Below are 14,233 nucleotides of genomic sequence, written 5' to 3'. Positions count from 1 at the left end.
ACTTGAATTAGAGCAGTAAATGTATAATTCATGCACAGCAATGGCCTGGAGATATTGCTCCAACATGGCTGCCTTCCCTGATTCCAGTTACTATCTGTTCATGTCTCCCATTATAATAAGTCACCCATTATATATTCCCCATTGGCTCCTATTATTTTCATGAAGAAACCTTTCAAATTTGTTCTTTAATTATTCAGAGATGGATGTGGAAGCAATTAATGCAATATTAAACAGAGAGAGTTTTGCAGTGATAGTGTTGGTGTCAAATAGAGGTCCAGCAAAATCTACTGTACTGACCGTGTTTTTGTCCTATCTCCAGCAGCACCGGCTCTCCCAGGTGAATGGTGAAGGTTTTATTTTTCTCATATTCTTCGTCATCAATGATCTGTACCTCCAGGATCTTCCTGTGGTGGGCAAAGAAAGAAAATGAATGGTAAGTTTAACTGTTGTCTTTAAAAGACTGAGGACAGTGAAGGGAGAAAAAAACGAATCTGAGAAGCACAAACACAAAAGAGTTCCGTGTAAATCATCCATAAAAGTACTCTGATGTAGATTGTCACATTTAATTCAATGCAGCAGTTTATGTAAGAATGGATTTATGAATGATTCACACAGAATCACATTCATCACAATATACCAGTAATCTGTATTGTAGTAATCAGTATTTTTGTATTGTTTTACAGTAAAGCTAATAAATAATCCTTAAAACCATTATTGGAGAAGCAAAATTGTTTAACTCTATATAATTAATTAAATAACTCTTTATAATTAATACATTTCTTCTTTTTTTCATGTTGCATTGATAGATTTTGTTAGACATTATCTTAACAAGAAACGTTTTCCTCTGAGAAAAATATTGTCTCTGAATGCAAGTATAATTGTCTTGTGAAAATGTATTTTACAGCTAAATATATCCTTTTTAAAATAATGTTTAGATAAAGTCTGCATATATTTCAGGGTGGAAACCCTTGTTAGCAGAAAAGCATGCAGAGGGTATCTTGTGTTCCCCATCATATCGGGTCCTTTATTGTTAAAAAAGCACAAAAAGAGAAGAGTTGCCTCCCTGAGAGAGGTACAAACACATCAGCCCTGAGTTTCAGTACAGTAGGCAGTGTATGTGTGTCAAGGGAGCAGGTGGTTAGCCATGGCTAATCAGCATTTGTCATTATTAGCACACAGAACACTTGTGGTCATGGTTGATAAACACTGATTGCAAAAACGTGCACAATAGCAACAAGGAAACAAGGACAGAACAAGAGAGAGAGAGAGAGACAGAAAGACTGAGATTAATTTAGTATAATAAGTCGTGGCATGTCATAACCACAGTAAAGCAATATTTAATTGAAGTACAACTTTGATTTCTGTAAAATGAGACTAAATGAGATGATCCTTCTTAGGATCAAAAACATATATTAATTTATTTGCAAAATATGACATGCTTTCCAGAAGATTAACATTTTTACAGAAATCTCTATAATGTGTGTATTCTTTCTAAGACTAAAGGCGCAACAGAGGAGATATAAATTCTTAAATTCATTCAACATAAGATTTTGGAAAGATTATCACATTTGGCGGACAAAGTGATTTACAATGCATTTAATCTGTACATCGTTTGAGTAAATACACTCCCTGGGAGTCACCACTGACCATAGGTCCAAAAGCACCATGCTCAACCAACAGAGCTACAGAAAAGCTGACATCAGCACAGAAAAAAGGAAACAAAAAAGAGGCTGGGCTTTAAAAAGCAGACAGAGTAAAAGAAGAGACTTGATCACAAAACACTGATAATTACAGCCAATGAATAATGAAGAGAGAAGAGCCAAAAGCTGTTTCAAAAATCTAACAGGAAATTTGTTTGTCGCACACACACACACCTCTTTTTTCACTGCAATCCTTCTATTAAGCTACTACTAATCTTCTCCTTGCCCACCTCTCTTTGTTTTGCTTTGAACCCTTTATTGGCTGGAAGTGTGGTTGTGTGTAATTATATCCATTAGTCCTTGTTCGTTATTAATTAGATCACCATGCTTATCACACACGAATAGATTTGCTTTAAACATTTTAAAATAAAGATTACTGTAGATAATGGTGGCTCCAATGGTCATGGGTTAGAATCTGAATAAATGTAGAAAATAAAAAAAATAAGAAATAAACTTCCGGCAGACCTACACCGTCTTTTTATCCACACACCCTCTCGCTGTTGCCTAGTCAGCACACCCAAACAGGCAAAATGAGACTGTTTTTTATTGGCTAAAAAAGCATGAGCCAGATTTTTATTTGCTGTTTACAGACACACAACCAGTGTGATTTAAGTATCTATCAGATAATAGGGACATTTTATGCCTGGTACTGTATACATGAAATAGCTTAATGCATCTTGCATTTATCTGCAAATAAATGCAAATAGAAACAACATTTTTATAATTTTTTTATAAAATTTGGGAGAAATATTGTTAGTAGTTCACAGAATGAAATGAAAATGATAATTTTACCTAAACACATAATAGTAAATTCAGAAAAACTGAAAATAATTTTGAAATGTGAAATGCAGAAAAAACGTCTTGGTTACGTATGTAACCTCAGTTCCCTGATGGAGGGAACGAGACGTTGTGTCGAACCGACAGAATGGGGTTTGATCTTGAGAACCTATCATCTCCGATTGTACTTTTTAAAGGCCAATGAAGTTGGTGAATGGCGTGGCATTCTAGTCTCCGCCACGTACATACAGGTATAAAAAGAAAGATGGCATGCCCATTCATTCACCTTTTGGGCTGAGGAAACTGAGAGGCATTCCCGGTCGCTGCTGCGGACAGCGAAGCGTTGTGGCAAGAAGGACACAACGTCTCGTTCCCTCCATCAGGGAACTGAGGTTACATACGTAACCAAGATGTTCCCTTTCTGTCGGTCTCTAAGCGTTGTGTCGAACTGACAGAATGGGGTTCCTAAAAGAAACACCACGGTGTCACATCACGATTTCCAGCGGAGCGACACTGACCGGGCTGGGCGAGTCACAAGTGAGCGCAACAGTGAATCGTAACCTTCCAGTGGTGTAGTAAGACATCAATGCGTGGATCACGACGAGAGGCTCCAACTAACGGCCGTACAGGCGGCCTTTGCTACTCTAGGGGCGAGATAGCCACCCGACACCGTAAGGGACACTGGGAAGCGCTACCCCCTCGCCTGAGGGGAGAACGCTATGGAGACCACATCTGCCATAGGGAGAATAAATGTGGAATACCTACATGGTCTCACCAGTGGGGAGAACTCATGGGAGTAGTAGTGCGGGGTCCCAACAGGGGTGCACAGAAGCGGTGGAGTCCACCGAGGGGAGGTCACAGGTTCACCGATAGGGGAACCAAGAGTGAGGAACGTCAGACGGGACTACCCAAGGAGGGGAGTCACTACGTGTGGAGCACTAGCTCAAGTATAAGGGTTCGCCTCGTGAGGGAAACTCACCTATACTGGGCCTGGAATAGAAGCCGCTCCACCCGGTTTGTAAGCTCGAAGTGCTTAGAGATGGATGGAATCCTATACTTCGTCCAGTGGAGGAAGTAGGGAAGCTGGAACAGCGCACTGACTCACCTGATGAAGGGGTTGTCGGTTGCCGGTTGTCATCTTACCTGGTGTGTAAGACGCGGGCAGACACCGGCTCTACACGGTTGTAGAAGGTTGTAGGGGGGAGTTGTCATCAGAAGCGTCAGCTCCGAGAACCAAGTTTGGTTGGGCCAGTGGGGCGCAACCAACAGAACTTGATGCTCCTCTTCCCTGACCTTGCACAGGACCTGTGCAAGGAGGCTCACTGTCCCGCGGCCAGTTATGCGCAACGGCATCCGTGCCGAGGGGGGCTTCGGTCAGGGAGTACCAAAGCGGGCAATGGGAGGTTTCCAGGCAGGCAAACAGGTCCACCTGCCTGAACTGCTCCCAAATGAGCTGGACGGCGCAGGGATGGAGTCGCCATTCTCCACGGAGCGTGACCTGCCGAGAGAGGCGCGCAGGGATTCCACCAGCTGCTGACTCCAGAGGAGGAGGCGTCGGGCGAGTTATGACATCTGCCGTGAGCAAATGCCCCCCTGGTGGTTGACATACACTACGGAAGCCGTGCTGTCCATGCGGAGCAGCACTTGCTTGCCCTGGATGAGAGGAAGGAACCTCTTCAACGGAAAGGGAAGCAGACAATGTTGTGGCTGGGTCCAAAAAGAACACAGCCAACCATGACCGCAATGCCTTGATTGGCATATGCTCACAGTGCGGGCATGCCGTATCCATGAACGCTACCTCAGTATGTTGGAGACCCAGGCATGTGATGCAGGTATCATGCTTGTCAGGCTCGAGGACGAGCCGGCCACATCCGAGGTTACAGCGGCGAGACATGCCTGGCGGTAAGTGCACGCTGTGAGAAATTAGCTCTTTCAAGGAAATTTGCTCTCGTAGACACCGTCGGCTCGCTACCGAAATGCCCAGGGGAAATCGCACACACCAGGATGAATCCGCTGCTCTGCGTCATAGAATCCAGTAGTTTCTCTTCAATCCGAGTAGATCCTCAGCAGGTTCCGAAGAACAAAGAGGTGAATGAATGGGCACGCCATCTTCCTTTTTATACCCGTATGTACAGGGCGGAGACTAGAATGCCACACCATTCACCAACTTCATTGGCCTTTAAAAAGTACAATCGGAGATGATAGGTTCTCAAGATCAAACCCCATTCTGTCGGTTCGACACAACGTCGAGAGACCGACAGAAAGGGAACCCTGACATTTAACAATAATACACTGTAAAAACTGTATTGCTGTATTGAATAGACTGTTAATGAATAGACCTTTGCTGTAAAGTTCTATGTCATCATATGCGCTGAGCGATTAATCAAAATCGAATCGCAATGTGAGATGTTGCGATTTGTTAATCGCAAGAGGCTGCGATGTGGACACGATGTGAAAAATATGAAACGTGTCTGTTCCAAGCCCGCTTTGAGTGGCATTCTTGCTAACCAACGGAGTGATCAGCACTGCACTAGCCAACTGCATAAATGTCTGTCATTCAAAAAACAAACAGACAGAAAGCAAGAGACAGAGAGAGAGAGAGAGAGAGATAGAGATGGATGATTATGTGTGATTATGGCGTCTGCAGGGTCAGATCGATCATATAGGCGCGCGACACGTTTTTTGTTCACATGTGTTTAAATGAATTGTTACTTATGAAGTTTTTTCCAATGTTTATGTTTATTGTGGGCAGAATTGCGACGTATAGAAATCAATGTATAGAAGGTAAGTGTTTATTGCACACTTTTGTAATGGCACATGTGTACATGTTTAGAAATAAAGCTTCATGAATTAAAGAACATATACAGCCTGTATTTATCTGTATTTAGATTTCAGAATAAGCACATTTGTTGAGGTGTCTCGTGGTATCATATGTACGCTACTGTAATGAAAAAGCGGTTTATTTTAGATCGTCATTCTGACTGTAAGTCAATGGCGCTCTCTGTCAGTTGGGCATACCAAGATGGCGGCACGATCGCTTCCGGTGGCTTCACCTCCTGCCGGTGGTTTAGCGTTCTAGGTGCAATCCAGTCATTTATATAGATCAGTGGGCCTGACGCAAGCGAGCACCCTGTGTCAACTCACGCCTGGTTTCAAACAAATGTAAATTCTTTCTAACTCTTTTCACTTGGATGAAATGAAACATTCAGCACATTTTCTACTTGTTTTTAAAATCCCAAATACTTAAAAATGAATAAATCAGCCTATGTAACCTATGTACTATTTTAATAATTCACTAACACAACAGAAAATGTTATGGATTTAAGGGTTACAATGGGAGTTGTATTTGTTTTAATGGAAACTATAATAGTGTACACTGGTATTTGGATTCTATTGTTGTGATGTACGTTGGGAACCAATAGAACAACAGTAAGTCGTATTTGAATAATGCCCAAAACAAACTACAAAAAGGAATTTTGTAAAGGTTTTAATGGAATCAATTAGAATTTCTGTAATGGATTTTATTGTTTTCTTTCAGCAGGGCAACTATACCCATACTGTGCTACACACTATCGACAATATTGAGTTGAAGCTTAGCTTAGAAAAATTACTTCGCAAATCGCAATCGCAATGTCTTTCGCATTGTAAATTATAAATCGCAATTAGATATTTTCCCCAAATCGCACAGCCCTATATGCACATTAAAAAACTGCATACTTGACCATGGTAATCTGACTTGGCTGCATTTAAACCTGCTATTATAATGCTATCAAGAGCAATCAGACTGTGATTCAACCATCCAAACGGATAACTCGGATGTAAAGAGGATCCTTGTGTTTTTATTTTACTTATTTTGTTTTTTAAGGCATATATGGACCATCAGAAGACAGAAATGTCCCACTGAAGTCGAACACACAGGCAGATAAGAACAGATGAAAAGTCAGGAAACAATTAACCATAATACCAGACATCCACGTTGACGTCAACTCGCTGAACAGGTATCTTAACTCCACATGGCAGCTCTCAGCTGTAATTAAAACTTTTTGTCAGTGAGGCGAAGTCGCCCCTACGTCCCAAAGAAAGAAACAGATGTGCATAAACACAAACTAACAAGAGACCCTAATGAGCTCCGAAATCCACACAGCTGCTCACTTCCGAACCTATTCGCTTCACGCTCGCAAGAACACACCGTATATGTATACATACTATATTCGCAAATACAAACAAGTACAAAATGCATACACGCAAACACACACAGCAAGACAAGTGAAGAAGACACTTTCTGTGGAAGACAATGGAGACAGGAACTTAAAGGGAATAGTTTCCGCCCAAAAATGAAAATTCTGTCATCATTTACTCACCCTCTTGTTATTGTAAACCTGTATGACTTTAGTTCTTCTGCAGAACACAAAAGAAGATATTTTGAAGAAAGTTGGTAACCGAACAGCGCCGGTACCATTCACTTCTATTGTATGGACACAAAACCAATGCAAGTGCAACCAATTGCCAGTTAACAACATTCTTCAAAATATCTTCTTTAGTGTTCTACAGAAGAAAGTCAAACAAGTTTGAAATGACAAGAGAGAAAGTAAATGATGAAAGAATTTTCATTTTTGGATGAAAAATGAACACACAGACTCACGCACACAGTGTCAACGCAATAATAAATTAGTATATTGTGCTTGCAATGAAAATATTTCCTTTATCCGCTGGATTCTCTCAATCTAAAGAGGGTCTTTGTGGATCACGCGTGGGCTGCGAAGATGACAGCGCGAGCGCAGGAGGCGTAACATTAAAAGCTCTATTTTAAATGAGTCATTTAAAGCCCCTTCGGGCACTGCAACGCAGGTAAGATTCTCATGCATTCATACGGCAATGAGAGGACATGAGGCAGGTGTACACACTGCATTGTGTGGGGCGCAGAATGCACAAAATTATAGGGTTGGCATGGCAACAGGTAGCTAGAGTGCAAAGACTGATAAAAGTATATGCCTCAGGCAAGGAACGAAAAAGATGGAGTGAGAGAGGAGGAGGTGAGAGATGGTGGGTAAGTAAACAGGGGAGGACTTCGAAGGAAACGTTTGGGAACGCAAAGGTGAGAAAATAGTGCAACTTGTATTTTCCTAAATGAAATGGTAGATGGTTAATGCATGCGTTAATGTTGCAGATGTGAGGGTAAATAAAACAGACAGACAATCAAAGAAGGCGCTGTAAGCATAAACAAGAAAGATCAATCTCTTTCTCGTGCTGGAATACACACACACTGACAGATTCCCCTTAGACACTTCTCTTCTTTATTACAAATTCACGAGACCGTGCAGAGAGAAAAACAAGGAAAAGTTCTAGTCCAATGGTTCTCAATTGGTTGTATTGATTGGGTATTGGACATCAGGAGCGTAGACTTTTTTTGCAAGGGCCTTGGAGATAGATGAAGAGGGATACAGTTACAACAAAACCAGACAGACAACCAACGACAAATCTGTGAGAGAAGCTTAATGTATCGAGAGGAAATGAGAGATGAATGAACAAACACTGTAGAGACAGACAGATCTGATGAGGTGGAGATTATTAAATGCCCTGTAGGGGAAGCTGTTTTTGTTGTGGGTCAGTGAGAAGGGCAGCAGATATCTGCACTGGACAATTGCTGGATTGCTGTTTAGCTTCAGGCCAAACTCTTCCACAACAACAATACACATTCACACATAACAAACATCATCAACACACAAACTGCAACACACAGGAATTTTTCATGCTCAGGCTGGGGGAGCTGCACAGCCTTACTGTTCACCTGCAAAACTTGGTTGCCAACATGATCTTTCTGAATCCATGCATTACATTCGCAGTCTTCCGAAGTCATATGATAGTTTTGTGTGAACAACAGACTGAAATGTTCGTTTTTTGGAGGATCTATTGACAGAAATGCGATATAATACATAACTGTGTCTTCAGAGGTGTATAATGACCTTACATAATGAAGTGTAATGTTTTTTTACCTTAGAATGAGCTACTTCTATCTACATACACCGCGGGTCCCCTTGCATGGAATTCACCATGTTGTTTCTACAGTAGCCCTAAACGGACAGACGATATTTCCTTCGGCAAAGCAGCAAAAACATGACAACATCTTTGTTCTGTGTCAGCCACCGTAGTGCTTTAGAAAGGGAGGGGTGGAATGAGTCGTTGGTTGCAATTCGCAACCTCACCACTAGATGCCGCTAAATTTAATACACTAGACCTTTAAAAAGCTCACAGCAAATAAAGCAAACATTGACTACAATCGGTTAATAATATTTCTTAATATTTATTCATTTGTCTGGCAACTGCATTCTCCTCTCGGTCCGTGTCTGATATGAAGATTTTCTGGTCTGTGTCTACAGAGACAAAGGACAGCATGGTCTAAAGCATCCCTTTTTCATGCAAATGGAGGAGCTAGAAGCGTCGAGGCTGACTGTGGACCTACGCTGTAAATCCATTAAAACCCGACGGGATGAAATCAAGCACAGATAGCGAGCGCTCACACACGGAGTCCAACAGCCAGGAGCAAATCCCTTAAAGTTGTTTAGGTCCAGAGTTTCAAGGGAGATCAGAAAATACAAAACGACAGTCACGGCTTTTGAAATTGTAATTTACAACACGCAGCCCTACGAAATTCTCACCATGAGCCGCTTATGCCAGACACAACAAGAGATTAAAGATGAACGGTTTAAAAAAACAACAAAACAAATTTAGCAAATGTCTCTCAGTCAGCACCTAACAAAAGACATGGCTTTCTGGATTGATCTGATTCTAGTCTTGAGAAATTCTGAATTACGTCTCATTCAGATCGACACACAAGACCACCTTGACAGTTTGGTGTGTTTGATGTGCGGCTTAATGAAGCACAGCTGGATTGGCCCCGCATCCAATCCAGATGCTACCGGCTACATGCAATAAGGGGGGCAGTCGTGGCCTAATGGTTAGAGAGTCGGACTCGTGACCAGAAGGTTGCCGGTTCGATTCACAGGGCTGGCGGGTAACGACCTTGAGCAAGGCACCTTACCCCCACTTGCTCCCCGGGCGCTGCAGTGATAGCTGCCCACTGCTCCGGGTGTACGTGTGTTCACCATTTCACTACTCTCCGGATGGGTTAAATGCAAAGGTCACATTTCGGGTATGGGTCACCATATCTGACTAATAGGTCACTTTCACTATTTCACACTATTAGCATGCTGATAAAAAGCGCGTCTTTCTCGTCTCATGAGATGTTTTAATTTTTCTTGTGTTCTTTATCGTCCTTCATCACTCAACAGCTCTGATTAGGGCATCTCTTCCACTCATTCATTAACTACATTGATTTTTTGCTCCTGATGGTAATCTTCACCACACAGACATCGCCTTATAGCCCTGATTTTGTTTTGTGAAGGCTTTGGTAAGCTTTGTTTTAATGCATTTAAGTGACTGCTGTAGATAAGCTCATTATGTGTGGTTGCAATGCTGGGCAGGGTTGAACACAAAAGAGAGACTTCTCAGAGCTTCTAGAAAACCAGTGTCATAGTTAAGGCAGCAAGGTAAAGCTTTAAAAAATGTCAGTGTTTAAGAACTTAAATAGTTTTCATATCAGTTACTACTGTACATGTTTATGTTTTGGGGAAAAACATCAGAGTATGAACAAAAGTAAGGTTGCAAATCTAAGTTAAAAATATCAATAGCTCTTTCTTATTTCCTCAGTTATGTCACACCTTCACCTCGCAGATCCATCTCATATTGACAGTCTGCCTGGCAAAAGATGGAAACAAACATTAAAGCTCCACTGAAGTCTAAATAGACCTTAGACGCCATGTTTAATTTAACACGTATAAGAAAACATGCCTGCGAGGGATAGACATTTAATGTCTGAGGTTATGTTTTATATTTACAAGCTTATTTTAAATTTGGTTTATTTTGTTGGCTGAGGTATTGACTGTGAGGTACGCAACAACACAGCACTGTACCCCCTCTTATTGCTTTTACAAAACGGTTACCACACAATACAAATATTAAAGCCAAACAAATATGTATCAATGCAACTTTCAAGAAGTAAATCACTTAAAGCCTTCCCTACGTTGGAAAAAATAGTCCCTAAGTTCAACAAATGTAATGTTTGAGTATACACAACAGCAAATACGTTTTTAGTCATACAAGCATATATAGTTGCAAACGCACAGTCAGCTTGCACTTGAGTGTTAACGGACCGGCTTGGCAAGGTTGCCAGATCTGTGAAACAAAATCATTCATCATGAGTCTAATGTCCCTATAGTCTAAATAACAGAACTTAGCATTCATAAAAAAACCATCGTAAGAATAACAGCTAAATAACAAAATCCTTCCACTCCTAATCTGCGGAAGAAAACAACATGCAGCAACAGTTAGGTGCACCAGTCGTAGCTGTTCTTTATCATAAAGAAAGAAAAAGATATTAAGATAGATATTAAGAAAATTTGCCATTGCCATTACAGTGATACAACGCTCAATATGACCACTCTAACAAAGGAAGTCCTACCTTCCGGCAAAAAGAGCCAATCGTCAATCGATAAAGAGTGATGATTCTCTGGGCCGAGGCTTCTGTGACGTGCTTGTCAGCCTAAGTAGCTAAAGTAATCTTGAAATTTGCATTTTTAGCGCTGTGGTCTCGTTATAACTGAAATAGCTGCCCGGAGGCTTCGCAGACATGGCCGCCGAGTGGCGCGACTTCCATTAAGTGACTTTGATAAAAAAACACAGCTGTTGACCAATCAGAATCAAGGACTGCAACTAACCCTTGTGTAATACATGTAATTGAATCAATCAGACTACATTAAGATATACAAACAAAAGTCAATTCTAAGGGTTGAAATACGCCAATACTGTACGCTCACCAAACTGGACTTTTGTTCTTCTGTTAAAGACAAAAGACATTATGAGATATGTCTGGCCTGTTTTTACTTATGTTTTTATAAAAGAATTACTGCGTAATATTCTTTGAGTGACATTTGCTAAAAACCTAAAAACGGTTGCAGAAGCACAGCTCTTATTTCATCTCCTGGTTTTGAAGTTGTACAGAGAAAGTTTGGGTATTGTGTAACAGTATCACATGCTTATTAAAAACTAAGCGAGAGGTAGTTAAAGAGGGAGACAGAAAAAGAAGGCAGAGAGTGTGGGGCTTTAGGGATCAGCTCAGTTACACAGACGAGACTCATAATTACAGGAGCGAGAGAGAGAGAGATGTGTGAGATATGATCAGATGAAGAATATAATTAATTTGAGCACTGTTCTCTCTGGCATTGGAACCATATACCTCTGTAGCCCCTAATTGTTTAACTTTATCCACGTGGGTGAGACTCATGCAGGGGCAAGAAAAGACCATGAAGCGAGGAGGGAGCGGTGAGAGGTGCGATTATTAATGTCTATCCATCCATCATCCATTCCTTCACCTTCTTTAGTGTTATGGAAAATGTAAATCACACACTATGTTTCTATAAGGTTCTAAGAAGACTCGGGGACAGCTACTGTGTAAAAAAAATGTACCTATAGTAATAACAACATAGTTGTGTTTTTTGGGCATTGTATGCAAATGCCCACAGCGTTTTAGCAAGAGATTCATTCTGTTTTGGCTTCCGTACACTCTACATTTCTCCTCTTCTGAAAATGTTCTGCCAAACACAAATTGAGGCTTTAAAATTCATCCCGACAGGCTTAAACACTGTTATGAAAAAGAAATGACCTGCGTGGAATGGTCTATATTTGACTGAATAAGACTGGAATAAGGGTATGAGTAAAACATGTGGCCCCGTACATCAATTCACAATTTGTCCAGCATTTCTTGACCACCCTAACTCTTAGTCTTATTTTTAACATGCAAAAACACAAAACAACATTCAGTAAAATATGGTAATGTGTAAATGTGCAAATGTGTTTTATAATGGCACCCCGGCTAGCAACTAAGAGCCAAGAGCAAAGCTAAATTATTTATTTGTATATGTTGGTACGTCAGTGCCTGTCTGTCTTCATGCACACCGCTGTCACATTCTCAGCCCATTCCTAGAATCACTAGTGGCATGAGAGTTGCGCGCCGAGTCCCCGGACGCTCATTATAAGCTCCTGTGAACTGCATCACAGCACACCATGCTGCCTTTAATTTCTGCACCGCAGGTTTATGCGCACATTGAGCGCTGCCACCAGGGAAAAACAAATAACACTGGATAAACAACTGCCCTGAAAAGCCACGAATGTACAAAACAGCAACTCTGTTTAACACGCTGGCATGTAGCCGCAGTGCCGTAAAATGTCCAGCCAACACGCTGGCAGAAAAAGCATTTCTGTGAGCTAAATAGATGTGTGGGTGTCAGAATGTGTTCCGGGAGAGCGAGTGGGTTATGGGAGTACGAGCGGGCATGCAAATAAGTGGTACGGTGACTTACGGTTGCGATTTATGCAGGCTGTTAACCACACCCAGACAGACGACATCACTGTGGTAAAATATGGTACGAGCGGAAGAAGAGACGAAAGCAATGAGATCCCACAGTTTCATTTTCAGTGTTGCAATCTGTCCAACACACCCCTGTAGTCACGTTCAATCAATCCTTCTTTAATGACCTGTGGGTGGATGTCTATTTCTGTCTGCATACTGGCATGGACACAGGCAAGGCTTTGACTGACAAAAGGCACAAATTCTTTTTTTTTCAGGCTCAGCTAAATGTCACTCACGTTATGGGATGATGCCAAGAAAAAGAGAGAATCGTTCATAGATGATTCATTTAAAATGTCTGCTCACATGCCAGTAGTTTTCACACGGAAATATTTCTGATAAAAATGTCTGATGGCAAGGCAGAGCAAACAGATGTTGTATTAGAAGCAGACTTAAAAAGAAATACCAGGTCTTGAGATGGTGGCAACATGGGAAGCAGCACCACAAAACAACACATACACTAAAGAGGAAAACAGGGGTCCTGGTGAAGTCCGATGGCTAAATAGATAAGAAATAAACATACACAATATATACAGCATTTTGAAACTATCCATCATACTTATAATCACACACATACAGGACCCTTACTGTAGACATGACACACTGTATAGGCAATTTTTTGTCAAATTTGCAGATAAACATGACAATCAATGATTACCACACATTTGTGTTGTACAGACAAAAGCTGCTTTGACAATCTGATAATACAGTTTAAAAGAATGCAGTAAATTTTTCACAATCTAAAAGCAACACAGGAATTCATAAATATTTTAAGCTGTGTCATTTTCACCATAAAAAAGATGGAAGACGCGTCTCCATTCACTTCCAAAACTTAAGCCAAAATATCAATGATATGGCCGCTGACATATTGCGCTGATGACGTGTGTGTGTGTGTGCAGTAAGAGCAAGGTGGAGCTGTGGTATGAAGTCCCGTCCATATTCCCCCACGTCTGATCATGTTAACACACCCCTGTTTATGATCTTATAACTATGATCTTAGATCTTTATAACTAACTCTATAACTAAATTCCCATTTGTTTATATGGAGAGGGTGGGGTTTATTATCTATACTGCAGCCGAACATAATGGGGCGATCAAATTGCTTTGGCTTTACTTTTCAGGACGCGTGTGGCCCGCCTTATTTGTACGATCTCATCTGTAATGTACAATTTTTTTCTTTTGCATAAGTGACGGTTAAGTTTAGGTGTGGGGTGAGACTTTAGTATTGCTTTATTCTACTATTTCCTGTAGCTCAGTGGTTAGAGCATGGCGCTAACAACGCCAATGTCATGGG

General features: G+C 41.2%; 1 protein-coding gene across 1 annotated transcript in view; it reads right to left on the bottom strand.

Moving 5' to 3' along the window:
- Positions 1–14,233, bottom strand: part of slc8a4a (solute carrier family 8 member 4a) — a 49,958-nt gene that overhangs the window by 9,178 nt on the left and 26,547 nt on the right. Inside the window, exon 5 of the mRNA XM_057359643.1 lies at positions 298–404. Within this exon, the coding sequence (XP_057215626.1) occupies positions 298–404 (107 nt within the window). The remainder of the gene's footprint in view (positions 1–297; positions 405–14,233) is intronic.

The sequence above is a fragment of the Triplophysa rosa genome, linkage group LG19, assembly GCF_024868665.1.
Source record: "Triplophysa rosa linkage group LG19, Trosa_1v2, whole genome shotgun sequence".
NCBI classification, from domain to species: Eukaryota; Metazoa; Chordata; class Actinopteri; order Cypriniformes; family Nemacheilidae; genus Triplophysa; species Triplophysa rosa.
Note: the sequence above shows the minus strand (reverse complement) of the source record. Positions and strands in the feature narration are given on the sequence as shown.